The 16,747-nt window shown below is 36.9% G+C and overlaps 1 protein-coding gene across 2 annotated transcripts in view; it reads left to right on the forward strand.

The window, feature by feature from the left end:
- The first annotated feature begins 3,171 nt into the window (after positions 1–3,171).
- The window catches only part of LOC149569479 (Peptidase C78, ubiquitin fold modifier-specific peptidase 1/ 2), a 291,457-nt gene continuing 277,881 nt past the window's right edge, over positions 3,172–16,747 (forward strand). The window contains exons 1-2 of one of the 2 annotated variants that reach the window (XM_089822179.1): positions 3,172–3,334; positions 3,474–3,710. In XM_089822179.1, coding sequence (XP_089678305.1) covers positions 3,539–3,710 — 172 coding nt within the window. In that variant the 5' untranslated portion in view covers positions 3,172–3,334; positions 3,474–3,538. Of the gene's footprint in view, positions 3,335–3,387; positions 3,711–16,747 lie in introns of those variants that run through there. The other variant, XM_089822178.1, reaches the window with a different exon arrangement.

Raw genomic sequence — 16,747 nt, forward strand, 5'->3', positions numbered from 1 at the left:
TAGCTACTGCAAGAAGGAATACAAGATGGTCATCCCCCTCCCCCCCCCCCCCGAACCAATGTTAAAGTTAAATTTTGATGAGGCAACTAGATGTGGTTGCGCTGCTAGTGGAAGAGTGGTTAGAGACTCGACTAGTCGCTAGTTGATGGCCTTTGCAAGAAATTTTGGTAATACTTCCAACAATGTGGTGGAGGCTATGGTGTTATACTGGGGGTTAAGATTTTTTGTTAGTCTGGGGTGGAAACACCTAAGCATTGAGGGTGATTCAAAGATAATTATGAAAACTGTCAAAGGGAATATGAAACCATGTTGGTCCATCTGTGGCATCATTGGTGACATGTGGTCCCTCCTAATTGGTGTGGAGAATTATAGCTTACAACACATCTACAGGGAGGGGAATGTCATGGCAGACTCTTTGGCTAGTTTGGGGCTGCGAATTCAAGGAATAAGGTGTTGAAGGAAAATGACCTCTTTACTTGCAAAAGTTCAATCCCTCATGGAAAGGGAACAAATTAACATACAAAGAATACGATGGATAATTACCATGTGATCTTTCATTATTGGACACTTATAGTGGTGCTCTCTTTTAGGCGGGATATTGCTTTGAGTTTAAATTTAAATCAAATAATGGAAAGAAAGGATGAGTTAAATATTTTAAATGTGACTTGGAACTTTTGTTTTGAAGTCATTATGGAAATTAATGGGAGGATTATAGAAATGATTATTAAAGATTATGTTAGAAGAAGCTCAGATGGAAATATTTATTACCTTTACACTCCCTTGGCTAGGATTAAAGAGCACATTTTTCAGAGGCAAATTAATAGTATGATTGATTGCAGGAAAGGTTGTACCCACGTGCTACCCCATTAGTGATGTGCCAGGTAATTGTCTACCACTTTGAGTTATCATTATGACATTTTAAACCATTTTTTTTATTGCAAATTTGAGCTTCATGTAAGTGTTTTTACTAAGTCTGAGTTGCTGATGTAAGGGTTTAACCAAAATTCTCAATCTAGAGTTGTTAGAGGATTTTGGTTAGGTGTCTAAAATGGGTGGTGATATGGTAAGGATTGAACCATCCAAAATTGAGGACTATGTGAGAAAGCCTTATACTTGGATGATGTTGAAAGGAGGGCTAGTTCCATCCATGGAAGCCATGGTGGGACATGATGATGACTGTTCTACTCAATTTGTTAACTCTTGGATAGATAGGAGGGTCACCATTAATAGTATCTCCTTCCAAGTTAATGAAAATTATCACTACTATAGGGTTGTCTATGGAAGAAAGGGAATGGCAGAAGGCCACTAAAGTTTATGATGAGACAAGCCTCAAAAGATTTTTTAAGACAAACAAAGAACCTATAAAGTTTATAGGCAAGTTTAGTCGTGAGGATCTTTCAAGGCCTTGGAATGAGGTTTATCTTGTGATAATGAAATATCTTACTCTAGAAGGCAAATTTGGTGTGTACTATTTTTACCATTTTACTCTTTTAAACTATTTTAGACACCATGATGAGGTTTCTATTCCTTTTTTCCTTCTACATGATTTGGAAGCCATGGTGATGGAGGTTAGGGATAGAAAGAAGGAGGGTAAAAATTATACCATCCTCCACCAAGGGCTTATTCTTTGTCTTTATAATTTCCACCTTCCCCTTTGTCTACCTTGACAAATTGCTCTAGTTGATAACTAAGGCCTACAAAATGTACCTACAAATGGGGGTGGGGGCTGCTTTGTGGTACCAACTCCTCAATCATTGCCATCATCTACTCCTAGAAATTCTAAAAAATACAAGAAAAATTTATATGGGTCCAATGTACTGCTAAAAAAACCTAAAACAAAGTGCTTTGTTGAAATTAATTTGGTTGACTTTGAAGAGAAGAATGATGGTGGTAGGAGGTCGGGTACACTATCCAAGACTCATGCAAGACAAAAATAAATGACTAATAGGTAGATGAGTTCTAGTGAGGATTAGTCGAGGTCAACAACTAGTGAGAAGAGGAAGTCGAGAAGAAAGGAGAAGGCAACGAGGAATAATTATGTCAATAAGGAGGAGGATGAGAATAACGAGGAGACAAAGGAGGAGATCTTTAACTTGGAGGTGGGTAAAGACAAAAATATGAAGGAGGCAAGACGTGACTCTACACATGTGTCTGCTAGTTTCACCATGAATAGCTTTGACGTCACCTCCACTGCCAATCCCCCTACTCATACTGTCAAGCATACCTCCTCAATGACCACCATCTCCCCTTTAAGGATTGAGAAGAAAGAAAATGATATGGTTTCTGCTAACCCCAATCTGCTGTAGGTTCATGAGATGATGATACCTAAAGGGAAAGGTGTTGACTACTAGGAGCTGAGCGAGATAATGAGAGTTACCAAAAAGGAGAATGAAGCTGTCAAGGTTCATCTACTCTGGATGATAGCTTCAATACATTGGCTAGGTTTGTTGTCAAAGTGACTCACACAACAACTACCATGCTCCAGTTGCTTCACCGAGAGGAAGAGGACGAGGTCTCGACTTGGAGGCCTTAAGAAGCTTTATGGTTTTCTGGTTGGTTTGTTGTCAAAGTGACTCACACAACAACTACCATGCTCCACTGGGAGGAAGAGGAAGAGGGTCTCGACTTGGAGGCCTTAAGAAGCTTTTTGATTGGACTAAAGTCTTGCTGGAAAAAAAAGGAAAGGAGAAGGCTAAAGTTTAAGCCTTGTCATTTTTTTGTTTTAACTATTATGCTATGGTTTTGTTGGATTGTTTGAGTTGATTACTCTTTGGACTGCACCATTGATGACCCTTATATAAACTTTAATAACTTTTAAAGGTTATTCAAATGAACAATACTCTGCTGGCTAGTAATTTTGCTACTATGTTATATATGAACTTGTTTTGGCTGTACAAGTTATGGGGGAATGTATTTTTTATTTTAAATGATGAGCATGTAAGTGTACTGTTAGTTTAGTTACTATTATCTACTGTGAATGATTTATCCATTGTTTTCTTCTACATAATCAACCCCCTTATTTTAGACTACTTTAATATAAAAAAAAACTCAATAAATTTCATCTTAATTCAACTAAAAGAATTTAAACAAAATGAAAACTTTAATTTTTTTTCACAATTTCATAATTTTTTTCTTTCCCTACTATAATTTTAGCAACCAATACCTTGCATCATTCAATGCTGTAACAAAACCTAAAACTCAAATAAAAAATGTGTAAATTTTCCATTTCCGGCCTCTGTTATTCTACCCTTGCCCCCACAACTATTTTTGTCAAATAAATACAGAATTAAAATTAAACGGCTTGCCGGCGACGTCAATTTCAAATACATACTCTGTAATTTCTTCAAACTATGTTCTAAAATCTCCAAATCGGGGTTCCATACTCTTAATTTCTAAAGAAGCTCTAAAATCTTTAAATTGGGGTCTTCCCTACCTGCTCAATAGTTTGAATTCTCTCGTAATTTTCATTGCAGCAATGTCCACTACAATTCAGTACTAAACTCGTTAAGGAAAAACGGAAAAAGACGGGAGACGAAAAATGGAGAAGAGAGTCCTGAGAATTCTGTGCACTGATCTTATAAAAGCACGGAAAGAGCCTGGTCTTCAATGGCTTATTGGGGTTCCTTTTATGCCTTTCACCGTTATTTCCTGTTTAAAATGCATTAACATTGTTGGCGATCCCTTCGTTCCCAACTACGCTGCAGAATCAGGTCAGCATTTTTACTCTTCTGATTCGTGTATTGTCAGCTAACAGCATATAATTGAACGATAATGTTAAACGCCTTATATTCAACCATACAATTTGTTGACCATGATAAAATATTTTCTCAACGTTATTTTGAGTCTCGTGGAACCTTTCCTTATTTAACTCTCTTATTTTAGTTTTGTATGCATATGACATTGTCTATCTCCTTAATTTAACATGCCCTTTTAACCAGCGATGCGTTTTTTAATGACACGCTTTTGACAATGAGCTCTAGTGGTGTGATCTAGGAACACCATAAGTTTGATCATTGTTCAATCGCTTTTGATCGGGCAATTAATTTGTAAATTAAAAGACATAACAGTTTGTATCAGCAGTCGTCTATTCATAAATTAACAAGCACCCATTAGGTTGCTAGATTAAAAGGACGAGTTTCAATTTGTATACAGAAGTCAGGTTGTTATTGCTAATCTGAAGGTGTGAGTATTCTGTAGCACCGGTTGTTAGCTGTTGAGTCGGTGCCCAATTGTTTAAGCGAAACCCTCTTGCCGGATTCACAGAGGTGTGACTATTAAGGTTCTCCTGTTTGCCGGGCCGGGGTGATTTCTTCTTTAGGTTTAGTCCTAGCCCTGGAGCCACTTGAAACCCCTGCTGGAGAGTCTCTAGATAGGCAAGCTCTAACTGAACATGGCTAGTGTTTGAGCCACGAGTCTGATCAGTACAATGTTAATATCATATAACCCTCTGCACCATAAATGAATGAACCCATTCTCTTAACTTGATTTCCACCAAGAAAACATGGGCAATCAACATAAATATCATGGACATGTACATTACAAATCTGTAATATTTATTCTGTTATTCGAGCAGTCTTATTGAAAGATGCCACCCCATGCGTACAAGTTAGGGACATTTGTGTTTTATTTATGAGGTAAGAGCTTTATAAGAATTACTGATTTATTTTTCAACTTGGACTATGTTATTGGTACCAGACCAGAATTTGAAGATGAGTTTGAACACATGCCTCTTAATAGCTATTAAGCATAATTGGTTGGTGAGCTGCGAGTTTCACTTACTTAATATGAGTCTACATATGCTAGACATAAGAATGGATTGACATAACTCAATTAATGTTCAGAGCTCATTGGAACTTGGTACAACTTGATTTATTTAGCTGGTCTCAACAAAAAATTGCTGACATGTGTTAGAATCTGAAAAGATGAATAACCCAGAATAAATAAATTGAAATAAAATTGTGAATGTAAATGATAGAAGATCAAAATAACAACAGCGAGTTAGCCAGAGAGAACTACAAATGCTAAAGAATTAAAATAGCAGTAGGAGAATGCAAGAGCAAAATTTGCAGAATGCAATTACAATGCAATAATAAGATTTGCTACAAGTGAGTATATTTTAAAAATGAGAGTAGGGAGAAGTTACAAATACAACCAATGGGAAGAGACCACCACAATAGCCTAAAAAGGCAATTGTAACTCCAATGGAAGATGTTGACACCTTGCACCTAGTTTGTAATGCCCCCTCTAAGGGACCTAGAATGACAACACTATTAACCATGTAGATGGTATAAATATTATCTTGCTTAACTAAAACAATTCATTGAACATGAATACATAACTTAAATCGACAAGTGCATTTTACCATAACATGCATACAACATGGAAGTTAGGATCACATCTTCATTATAGACAATGCTTATAGAACATGAATGCAGAATTAATCATTAAATTGCTAGTCCTCATAGGGTCTCCTAATATTTCTACTAAAGCAATAACTCTACATCATGTTTAATAATCTAGATACATCGTAAGATACAAAATCAAGAACAATAAACTTCATTCATTCTATTTGTATATCCATTTAAATCTCAAATACATAAATGTCCAGTTTATACATCCACTACATATGGTAAGATTACTCTCATACAAATTTAATCCTTAACAATTAATCTAGTTAATGACACATCCTGTACATAGCTGAAATACATTGCTTTCCATGAGGGATTTATCACATCCAATACATGACCATTTGAACATCACAGCGTCTAATGAGAGTACAATATAAGTTTCATCAAGAAAGATGGGTAGGAACTACATACTGTACACGTCCAGTGTTCATGTACTTGCCCATAAGATTACAGACAACAACATACAACAAGGGCTAAGCAAATACCAATAATCAATAAACAGTGCAATTAAGCATAAAAATTCTACAACTTACTTATCCGAGAGATAAGGACTGTGTTGGTTCCCAAATCAACATGTGGGAAAGTTCTAAGTCTAACCAATTTCTATGTTCGAACCTTCCTACTAACCTGGCCAAAACTAGATTAAGCAAATTGTGGTAAAATTTTCTCCTACACTTTAGGCTTTGTAGAACCTAGGCGGGTACATCTATTCTCCAACTGGATGTCCTAGTTGATGCTTTTTATAGAAGATTATATCCTCCTACTTGTATCTTACCTGTACTGCCTATCTCAGAATAGCATATGTTCTGTGAATAGACTGATTTGTTCATTAGCTACTTGACTCCTTTTAACATCTTGCTTCCTTTTACTGCTAATTTTGTCTAACTGATCTCTACTCTCACTTCTATCTACACTTTTTGATTCTCCTACTGCATTTTGGTTATGGTTTGAATAAAATTATACAATTGACTAGTGCCTAATTTTCTTTTGGACTACAATGTCCCCCTCCTGGACCATATGCATGAGACAATATTTTTTTTTGATCGGTATGCGTGAGACAATTTTTAAACTCACCACTTGGATGAATTTGTTGGCTAGTCTAACCCTCAAACTATTTGATTGTTATCTACCACCACAATCAGTTCAATTGAACTTATCTTTTACTAGCAAAGACCAATTATGAAGTATGTGGACAGCCACTTCTCAAATGAATGGTGATGCTCAAACTGCTGTGACAATATACAATTTTTTCATAAGAGGATTTAAGATAGCATTCATTTACTTGAAATGGAAATCATAGATAACTGATCTAGAGAAAGAATTTTCCATTGTACATTTGAAAAGAAGAAATACTGATTGGTATTACTTTTAAATTGATAAAAGTGTTTTGCTGCTTAAAAAAATAAGATGTCTTGTTGATTATCCTAAAACATTACAATTGAAGTTCATTATATATGAAAATCTTGAGAGGACATGCCTCCTCATCAATCCACCTTGAAAGAGTAACTCGCAAGATTAACATAAACATTCGAAATGAACATGGAATTAATCTTCATCTAGCCATGAATAAACCTGCAAGAAATGCTCTTTATACTTCTTATCCTCATGGGTTTCTGCATGATGAACTGTGTTCCTCACCTCAAACTTGATCTGAATAATTTTCTCCATATTTGATGACCTCCCTCAAGGGACAACCCATCATTCATCACTGTGTCCAAAGGGTTCTGTATTATATGGTTGCATCCTTCTAGCCAACTGCCTTGATCCTTCAAAGTTCCATCTTTGGCACATAGCGCAGGTAGTCCCATTTTTACTGTGCTCTCAAATCCTTCATAGTCTGGTTCTAGGGCCTCAAAGTACTTGTTGTGCTTGGCAATCATCTTTTCAGCAAGAGAAATGGAGTCAGTATCAGAATTTTTATTAAGACATATCATGCAACTGTACATCAAATTTGTTCTTCGATGCTCCAAGATGGCCACAAAATTCTTATGATGAGAAATCCAAAAACTGCAAGCCATTCCATTAGATTTGAAAACCTTTTGTGAAGTAAAGTAGATACTGTTTCAAATTTGTTATCTTGCATTTTGATCAATAGCTGTTGATGCTTATCCTGTGAATTTTCACACCTATGTTTGAACTATACATCTTCTCCAGAGGTAATCCTCATGTTTCTATCTCTTAATGAAGCATTCTCCAACAACAGTCTTTCATTTTGCATTTTAAAAGTGTTCCTTTCCTTCACCAACAGTTTCATTTGGGCTAGCTTGGAAATATTAATAACAATTGAATCAACTTCTCCCACCTTGAGCATCATCATATGGTGAAATGCTTTCTCTATATCAATGATCCTGTTCCCGCCTCTTACAGCAACTGTTCCCCTCTCAGGTGTCATAGTTGTAACTTCTAGATCAATATCCATTTTTAATCTGTTCAACAATTGTTGTTCATTTTCCAGGGTAATAGTGGGGATTGAATCCCTTAATTTCTTGCTTTTGAAATTATAAAGAAAAGCTTTGAACTCATCTGATTTTATGAGTTAGTCATCAGATACAAATGATTCATAGGTTGAAGCCTAACATCACTGCCAACATTAATATCCTTGGTCACTTGTGCTCCTCTATTAGGGAAATCCACAGACTCATCTATTACCATCTTGGAGATCTACTCAAACCTAAGTTGCCGATTTGGGTTCAGGGACGGATTTGGGCTCGAGGTTCAGGTTCGTGGGTTTGGGCAATTTTTTTTCCCATTTGGGTTTGTGGGTGGGTCCGTGAGTGTCTACACACACACACACACACAAGAGAAACATGCATAGTTGCAAAACAAAGTCATTTCACAGTATGAATAATTGTTGCTTGATCATTGATCAATGCCAAATGTCAACGATAAACATTAAATACTCGCTCATTCATCTATCTTCATGATTAAAGAAAATCGTACATTGAATTACTAAATTGCAAAACATAGACTAGTTCATTAAATTATAAAATTTGAAACATAATGATAGATGACAAGTGTTTAGTAGTTTATCAATCATCATAGTATCAAATGCCGTTCAAGGGTCAAATGGATCATCAAAAAATGAGGGATCGATAGCTTTATCTCCGGCTGCAACTATATCTAGATCCTCGTCATTGGAACCCAAACTGGTTCCACTAGTCCCAGAGGCTACTATATCATCATCCTCCTCAACATGAGAGATTATATGAGTGAAATGTTTTTTATTAGGTTCCTTTTAGAGGTACATAAAAAAACAAAAATCAAAAACACTCTTTAAAGTTGTTTTATTTCATATTTTGGACCCTACTGCCCCAGTTGCTCCCAGGTTTGTTGTGGGTTCACCCGGGTTTGCTCCAGCAAGGACCTGGGTGAACCCACACCCCAAAATAAGGACCCTGCTTCTTAGGCTCAAACCATAACTGTCCTTCATTTTCACTAGAGGACTCCATAGCAAATGATATGTATTCTATGTCTTGCATATCCCTCATCCTCTGCTCATTCTCTCTGTTATACTTTTAAACTCCTTCCTTGGCCTCTTTATCCTCTAGATTTTTAAATATATTCTCTACAGGGAAAGGGATATGCAAATACCCATCGAGTTTCTGCTTCTTCTATGCATAATTAATGTAACTTTCAAGGTCATACCCTTACCTTGGATTAGCCACCTTCAAGTTAAACTGCACTCCCTGACAAGGTTGTATGCTTTGGCTAAAACAATAGGAAAATGTCCAAATTCAACTTTTCTGGCATAAACAATTGTTTGTGGTATGCAGCTAGATTCATGAAGCTTGAATACTCCAACTGCCTAACAATTTCCAGATATGCTATTTTGTTAGGGATTGTCTTGGGCAGTTTAAATGGTGCTTCTTCAAAACCAAAAGCACATATCATGGTGAAGTCCATGTGGACATACCAGTCTCCCAATTATCATCACAAAGATGATTGTACATCCTGTAAATAGTTTTCACAAATGATCCCTCCAAATGAACATAATTTGAGTCTGCAAACCTGGACTCCCAAATTAAAGTCCATAATTGGAATGGCATTGAGTCTCCCTCTTTACCGCTCTGTTTGATCTTTAGGCCTTCTGGCCATATCCCAATTTCCTGACCATAAAAAAGAACCATATACATCAAAGTAGAATATTGTGTGAAGTAGATGTGCTTAGGGTTGAAGAGCACACAATCAAACTGAGAGGCAGCGTGACTCTTAAACTCTAATCCACACAATAGAATCAATAACTGAAATAGACAATTATGCACATGTACACAATGACACAATGTTTAAGTGGAAACCCAATGTGGGAGGAAACCACAACAAATAAATGCTTTTTATATAAACTTGCTCTTTTACAATGATTTGTAGGCACTGACCTACTAGAGGCTGCAACCTCTATGCTTTATGAGCACCAACTCATTGGAAGCACCAACTCCCACACTTCATAGACACCAACCTATTGGAAGCACCAACTCCCACTGCTTGTCTTCGTGAGCACCAACCCACTGCACACAAACTGCTTTCCACCTTCTTAATGTTGCTAGCTCAACTGACGATGGACAATTTAATCACTTTGTTTTTTTATACATCTCTTTTGTACCTGTGCTTCAAGTCTGCATATCCCCTTTTGATTTGCATCTGTATGTTCTTCCATATCTGCATATACATCTCATTTATATCTGCATATTTATATCTTTTATATCCGTACTCAATTCGTATAATGTTACTTGTAATTACACAGTATACAATTCTATGCCTTCATACTTTTCAATCATATATATACTTTTTATCTCTGCTTTACATGCCTTCATACTTTTTAATCATATATACTTTTATCTCAGCTTTACATGCTATCTCTCTATTCATCCACTTTTAATACCTTCATTTATTTCATACATCACCACCCTTCTTTATTGCACACTCCTACTCATTGCTCTCTTCATCAAATTTCTCACATTTATTTGTCCATCATTCTTTCTTTATTTATATCCTCTTTATTGAAAGAAACATCACGCCTCTTTGTAAAGAGACGCTTCTAACAAGTATCATACCTCTTCTTAATTAATTTCCTTTTATTGTATAAGCTTGATCTTGACGGGCTTGTCTAATGTTATCATTATTAAAATCCTTTTTTAAATTCATCTTTCTTAAATGCCCCTTTATTGGTTTGTATCAAACGTCCTTTTTCTCAGCCTGTTGACACATGCACAGACATTTGCAATAGATAGATTATATTATATAATCTAGTCCGTATCTTATCCTCATTGTTGCCTTCTGACAGCACTAACATTAATGTTTTCCTAGTTTTGATCTCCTTCCATTGTAATTTCCTAGGTGGTGATCCAAGGCTTATAATTCCACATTACTTATCGCCACTATATTATTTGTGACTTGTGTGACTTCCTTCTATACGCTGATTTGCTCTGTTCAGATTATAACATACTCTTGATGCCATCCCCAAGTTTGAACGACTTTTTCACGTCACTGCTTCTATACAATTGTAATCGCTGAATCCCTATTTTTATCTGCTCTATATGTTTTGTTATTCTTGCCTTCATTGAGATTATATCGATGTGTGCTAGTGAATAAAATCCCACATTTATCGCTGCCTTACTATAACTGTTCAATACTCCTTTTGATGATTGGTAAACACCACTCAACATTGATATTACTATGTAGAGTCATTGTTTAATCTTTATACTGTGTAGTATACCTTCCACTTCTGTATGTTATCCTTAAACCACAGAGGCATCTTTGCATAGTTATGTAATTTAGGAAGATTTGTTTTATATGCACCATGAGTCTTTGCTGCTTAGCAGTAGTCAACTCTATATCATTATCATTCATATGCTTGTCTTCTTTCAATTCTATTGGGCTTCGTCCATCTCCATGTGTTGACTTAGCAATGACTCAGCACGTGATTCAAAAACTATGAACTTTCTCTTTGTCCGACTATAAATATGTATTGCTGAAACCATCATTATGTGTCTTCTTGCTTAAGTCAATGATTTTTCATTCAACGCTATTTTCCCAGGCCTCCATCAAAAACATATGCAATATATGCTGCCACGATGTGAGTTAGTGATGCTGGTTTCTCTGCTTGCTTCATGTCGCTTAATTACTAACTCCCTCTGTAGGTTAATTGCTTTGATAGTCTTCAAGTTCCTGCCCGGTCCTCGTCGCCATCACATTTTTGTCTTTGACTTATATTACTTAGTTTTATCAAAGCAGATTGACTTCTTATTTATGTTTGCATTTGTGTTGGTTTACAGATTTATTACCTAACTCTATTTTCTGATGCCCAAACAAGATGATAAATGTAACCATAGTTGAATTGATCAAGAATTATCTATCATTGATTAATACTCCACTTATTTTCAAAGGTGGCAATTACCTTCATATGATTAAAACTAAATAACTACCTTCTTGAGGTTGTGTTTAACTTGAAAGTGATAAGGCAGACTTTTAACCAGAAAGCTTGCAAAGGCATTGAAAGCATTCAAAGAAAAAGTAAAGCTAAGAAGTTCCAACAGATTGAATTTTCAACATGAACTCATTTGCAGATGAGTCTCCCACATTCCACATATAAATATAGAGAAAGCTTTAGCACTTTTTATCTACGGATATCTTCTCACATGAAAAGCATTCACATATTCTGATTCAAAAATCAAATATGCAGAATTCCATTATGATAATTGTAATAAAGTTTTCCAAACCAATGGGCAAACATGAAGTAAAAACAGAAATTAAAGTTGCTCTTATGAGTCAATCAAAGTTCACCCAAAAGATCCTGAAAAATCTTAGTGATCCAATGTTGAAAACATCACAAAGTAATGGTTTTTAAGAACTGTTACTTTAACCTAGTTGTTTTAAAACTGAAATCAAAGTTTCTTTGAAACTAATAAAAATAAAACTCATCAAGAGTTTCTAGCTTCTGCTACTCCTAAGCCTTGGACACCTATTGCATCAACCTTTGCATCTCCCTTTGCCTCTTCCGCTTCCCTGACTCTCCGACGATACTCTTGGTACCTACTGACTTAGTCATGATTTTATCATGATCGGGAATAATGGTGATATGTAGCTTGGTTTTCCACTTAGCGAACTCCTTTCCCGCAGCTCTAATCTCTTCAAAAATCCTTGTATCCTTGAGCTTAAGAGACCTCAAGATTACACATAGGCTACTTAAACTATCGAACACTTCTGTGTCACACTCTTGAACTTTCCCGATCCCTTTGGCTAACAACTCATCATATTGTTTCTTCATTTCCTCCAGCTTGTTTATCTCTTCCCCGAACTCATCACTTAGGTCCTCCTCCAAAGAACTGAAATCATCCTTAATGTTGACTAGACTATGAAAGTATTGATCCAGGACTTGGTTAAGATGGCTGGTGTATTCCTTATACAGAGAAAGTTCCAATCAGTGGAATATGACCAGGAGGACTGAATTTCAGCTGGGCTGTCTGCTTAACCAATTTGGCTAGAGTCTGCATTCTGCTAATTCCATCTTTGAATTGATCAAAAGCCTCTATTTCACGAAGAACTTGGGCAGAGCTAGAGGCTTCTCCCTTGATGGAGCTGATGACAGAGGTCACAAAATCCTTGTAAGCCTGAACTTGTGCCAAATGCTCTTGCAACTCGTGTTTTTGCTTGTTTAGCTCTTGGGCTTTCTCAGTCATTACTTTGACATGGAAATTGGCATGATAAGCCTCACTTTCTAAATTAGTAGGTCCCATATCAACACGAGAGACATTGTAATCGACCTCAGTGATAGTATTCACATTTGTATGTCTAATAGGGTCAACTATTTCCAAGACATGGTGTCTAGTTCTAGCATCGGCAACAACCTTGGACATCCTTTAGTCCTCTTAGGCTTCCTTGAACTCTGAAAAATAAGGCAACAATGTCAACCTCATCAACACTTGAAGTCACCTTCCTTCTCTTCTTTTCTACTTCTCGTGTTAACCAAATAGGGGAAGTGAGACTGTATCTAGCATCACCTACATCACCTACTCTAGTTGAACCAGAAGATGTGGATGAAAGAGTCACAAGGGGTAGTAGTAGTAGGAGAGGAGGGAATTTCCATTATAGATGTTATGGTGCTATCTTGCATGTTCTGTTGATCCACTGCATTAGGATCTTCCTCAACTTCTTTCTATTTTGCAGGAGTACTCTCTTCAACCAGTTCACATATACTCTTTAACTTTAACTCGATCTTGACCAGGTTGCTCTCCATCTCCCCCACTTTGTGCATCTCTCTTGGATGGGCTAACAGGTGTGCTCACATAAGTTACCATGGGGGTGACAAAGGTTTCTCCTCAGGTTGAAGGGCTAGTAGATGTCTCTTCACTAATAGGTGCACCTTTCTTTCTCCAATTCCCTTCAAGCCAATTGATTGTTCTTTTTATCACATGGGTGGTTTGAGCTACTAAATAAAAGACCTGTTGTTCACTCCAATCCACCTTAGGAACACCTTTATCCTTCAACTCATGAAATTCAGGGTCAACAATGATGTCATCTTCTTATGCTCTTGCAGGGACATTTAAATTGACGCTAAAGGATCAAATTTGTTGCAAGGTAAGTTTGGTGAAGCTCGTCTTGAACACCTCTGTCTCCTCAATACAATTTGCCCAGAAATCCTCCAATTTGGGTTTGTGAATGTAGGTCCGAGCTCCATACAAGTTTTACTTTGCAACGCCTTTGTTGTCAAATTGGGTTCTTTCAGGTAGAGTTCGTAAGTGTTAATCTTCCATAACTTTCTCAATACCTTAGAAATAATTGGGGTTTTACATGAATAGAAGGACATGGAAACAAGAAAGGTGAAACCCTTCTGCCCCATGCTTGAGTACTTGACATTTTCTATAGCCATTTGTCGACAGACTTCTAGAAACACAAGGTTAGAGGGATACTTAGGAAGTCGTAAGGTTTTTTTTCTCAAATCTTTCTATTCTTAGATAAGTGAATTGTCTAAATTGGGTGAACATGCTACCAAAACCTAGGATGAAATTGGCAGATAGTCTCATATTAGGTCATCCTTCTAACTCCCTGACTAACTCCATAAGGAAAACATCATTCACTAGGACGAAATCTTGGTTACCCTTGTTTACAATGAGCTGGGGAAACAATTTGTAGATAGGGCTTAGACAATGTATTGGTTGTGGGGTTAAACACTTCCTAAAGCTGCTATGGTTGGCAATGAGATACAGTAACACAGAGGTGAAATTAAACATCCCATTGGTTGCGAATTTCTTCAATTACTTATTAAGATGATAGTTCATGAGATCGACCCAATGTATGTAATCTTTCTTCCCACAAAATATTAAAATAAACTTTCATATCCAAAATTTAAAACCTCAGAGTTGACTTCCTACCACCCTATGCAACAAAGTAATTACATTTTCAATAGGTTCTTTGAAATGAGATTTCTTTAGTTTACTAGATAATTGGGACTTATGTTGCCTTTCAGACTGGAGCCAAGTTTTAGCAACGCTGCCAAGGCAAAATTCTTCATGCGCCTTGAAATACTTGTGTTAAGCTTCCATAGAAAGCCTCTCCATCACACTCTCGTAGGGAATGCCTAAAGCCTCTATAATACTTTCAGAATTGATTTCTGCTACAACCTTCCTGTCGATCGTTTGGATTTCCTGCTCAACAAGGTTATAAAATCTCACACATGCGACTACCAACTTAGGACATTGCATGGCAGAGGAAATGCTCCTGCATGTATTGGACCACTCTAAAGAACCAACTGCTCCCAAGAGTCCAAATCATTGCACTTATATTTTTCCAGGTTCTCATAAAATTCCCGATTTTTTGTCTCTATATCCTTCACCTTCGATTATTGACTCCAAATTACAGGTTGTATGTTGAGGAGAAAGCTTGAGCAAGTAGCGTATTGGAGGTGTTAAAGAGTGATATTCAACAATTCGCTACCAAGTGATATATTGATTTTGACAGGGTGTGCATTAAATGAATCATCATTCTCCTTGGGAAATGTGCGAATCTCGTACAAAGCTGTGAGCAAAGAAACAAAGGATTGACATGAGAAAGGAAAGATGCCTATGCAGAGTTACAGTAAGGATTGGGACCCACCGATTGCTCACTCACTTATTAGCCTAAACTCATAAGTAGCGATCAAGGTTTTTAAGCTTGCTAGAACCTTCGACCAAGTGATCGATAACACTTTACACATTGTCAGGAAATCGGGGATTTAAGGAAAATTGCAACTCTGCGACAATTTAGGGAAGTCTCGGAGCGACTGATAGTTAGGGAAAGGTATAAAACTGCTACAATATGTTAGATTCACTATTTTATAAGAGAGAATCCATTAAGGGGGTAAAACAAAACGTGAATGACAATTTGCTCACGAAGTAATTCCTTTATAATGAATTTAACGAGTGTAGTCTTATTGCTCAATATGAATTTCAGGTCATTATTTATATCCTGTAGCTTACATCAAAATTTTCAAGCTTTGTCTTTTCTTCAACATGTAAATATGTAGTCTCAGTTTTTTAATCTTCATCTTTCTATATCGTTTAAATATATATATTCAATCTAGAGTCAGTAAGGGTATGGGTTCCTTGACGTTGCTAGAAAGACAATGCATCAAGCATCATTTCCAGGATATTTTGTCCAACTTGTCCCTTTTGGACTCCTTGGTTCGTCTGACAATCCTCTATGGTTTGGTTGTTTGGGGGCTTTCTCTTATTGCTTCTGATTGGGCTTCTATTGAGCGGGTTCAGACGTTGATGTTACGACGTATCATAAGATGTCACAGACTCACCCCTCACAGCATTGTCTTAGTTGAGTTTGGAGCTCATCCTCTCAAACTTGCCGCCATTATTGACTTGCTCTGGTTTCTTCATCGGCTTCGTGGTTTTATTGAGTCGAGTGTTGACCAACACAGATACTCTTATCTAGCATACCAACACAGATACTCTTATCTAGCATACTTTTCCTTTGTTGAGATTATGCGATCTGACACCTCTACTAGATCTCGTTGTTGGTATGCCCAGGCCACCTCTTTGTTAGGTTCGATTGGTATTGATATTGATTGTTTTCCTCACCAGTTTTCACTTGATGCTCCTGCTTATCTTCTCCTCTCATGTCAGGAATTGAATGAGCATGTTAGATAGGATATTTATAGACATTACATTACCACTACCTGGATGAGTCCCCCAGGAGGTCTACGACCGAGGATGGCCTTCTATGCTGACCATTTTCTTGAGATTCAGGATGGTATTATTGTTCGCCCTGCTTATCTCTATCAGCGCTAGAATCATGCCTTACGGTTTTCTTAAGGCTCATTCAGAGTCTGTTCTCACCTCCTCAGGGCCCAGATCGAT

Source organism: Cupressus sempervirens, chromosome 3 (assembly GCF_028749045.1).
Source record: "Cupressus sempervirens isolate cs-2001-9-10 chromosome 3, ASM2874904v1, whole genome shotgun sequence".
NCBI classification, from domain to species: domain Eukaryota; kingdom Viridiplantae; phylum Streptophyta; class Pinopsida; order Cupressales; family Cupressaceae; genus Cupressus; species Cupressus sempervirens.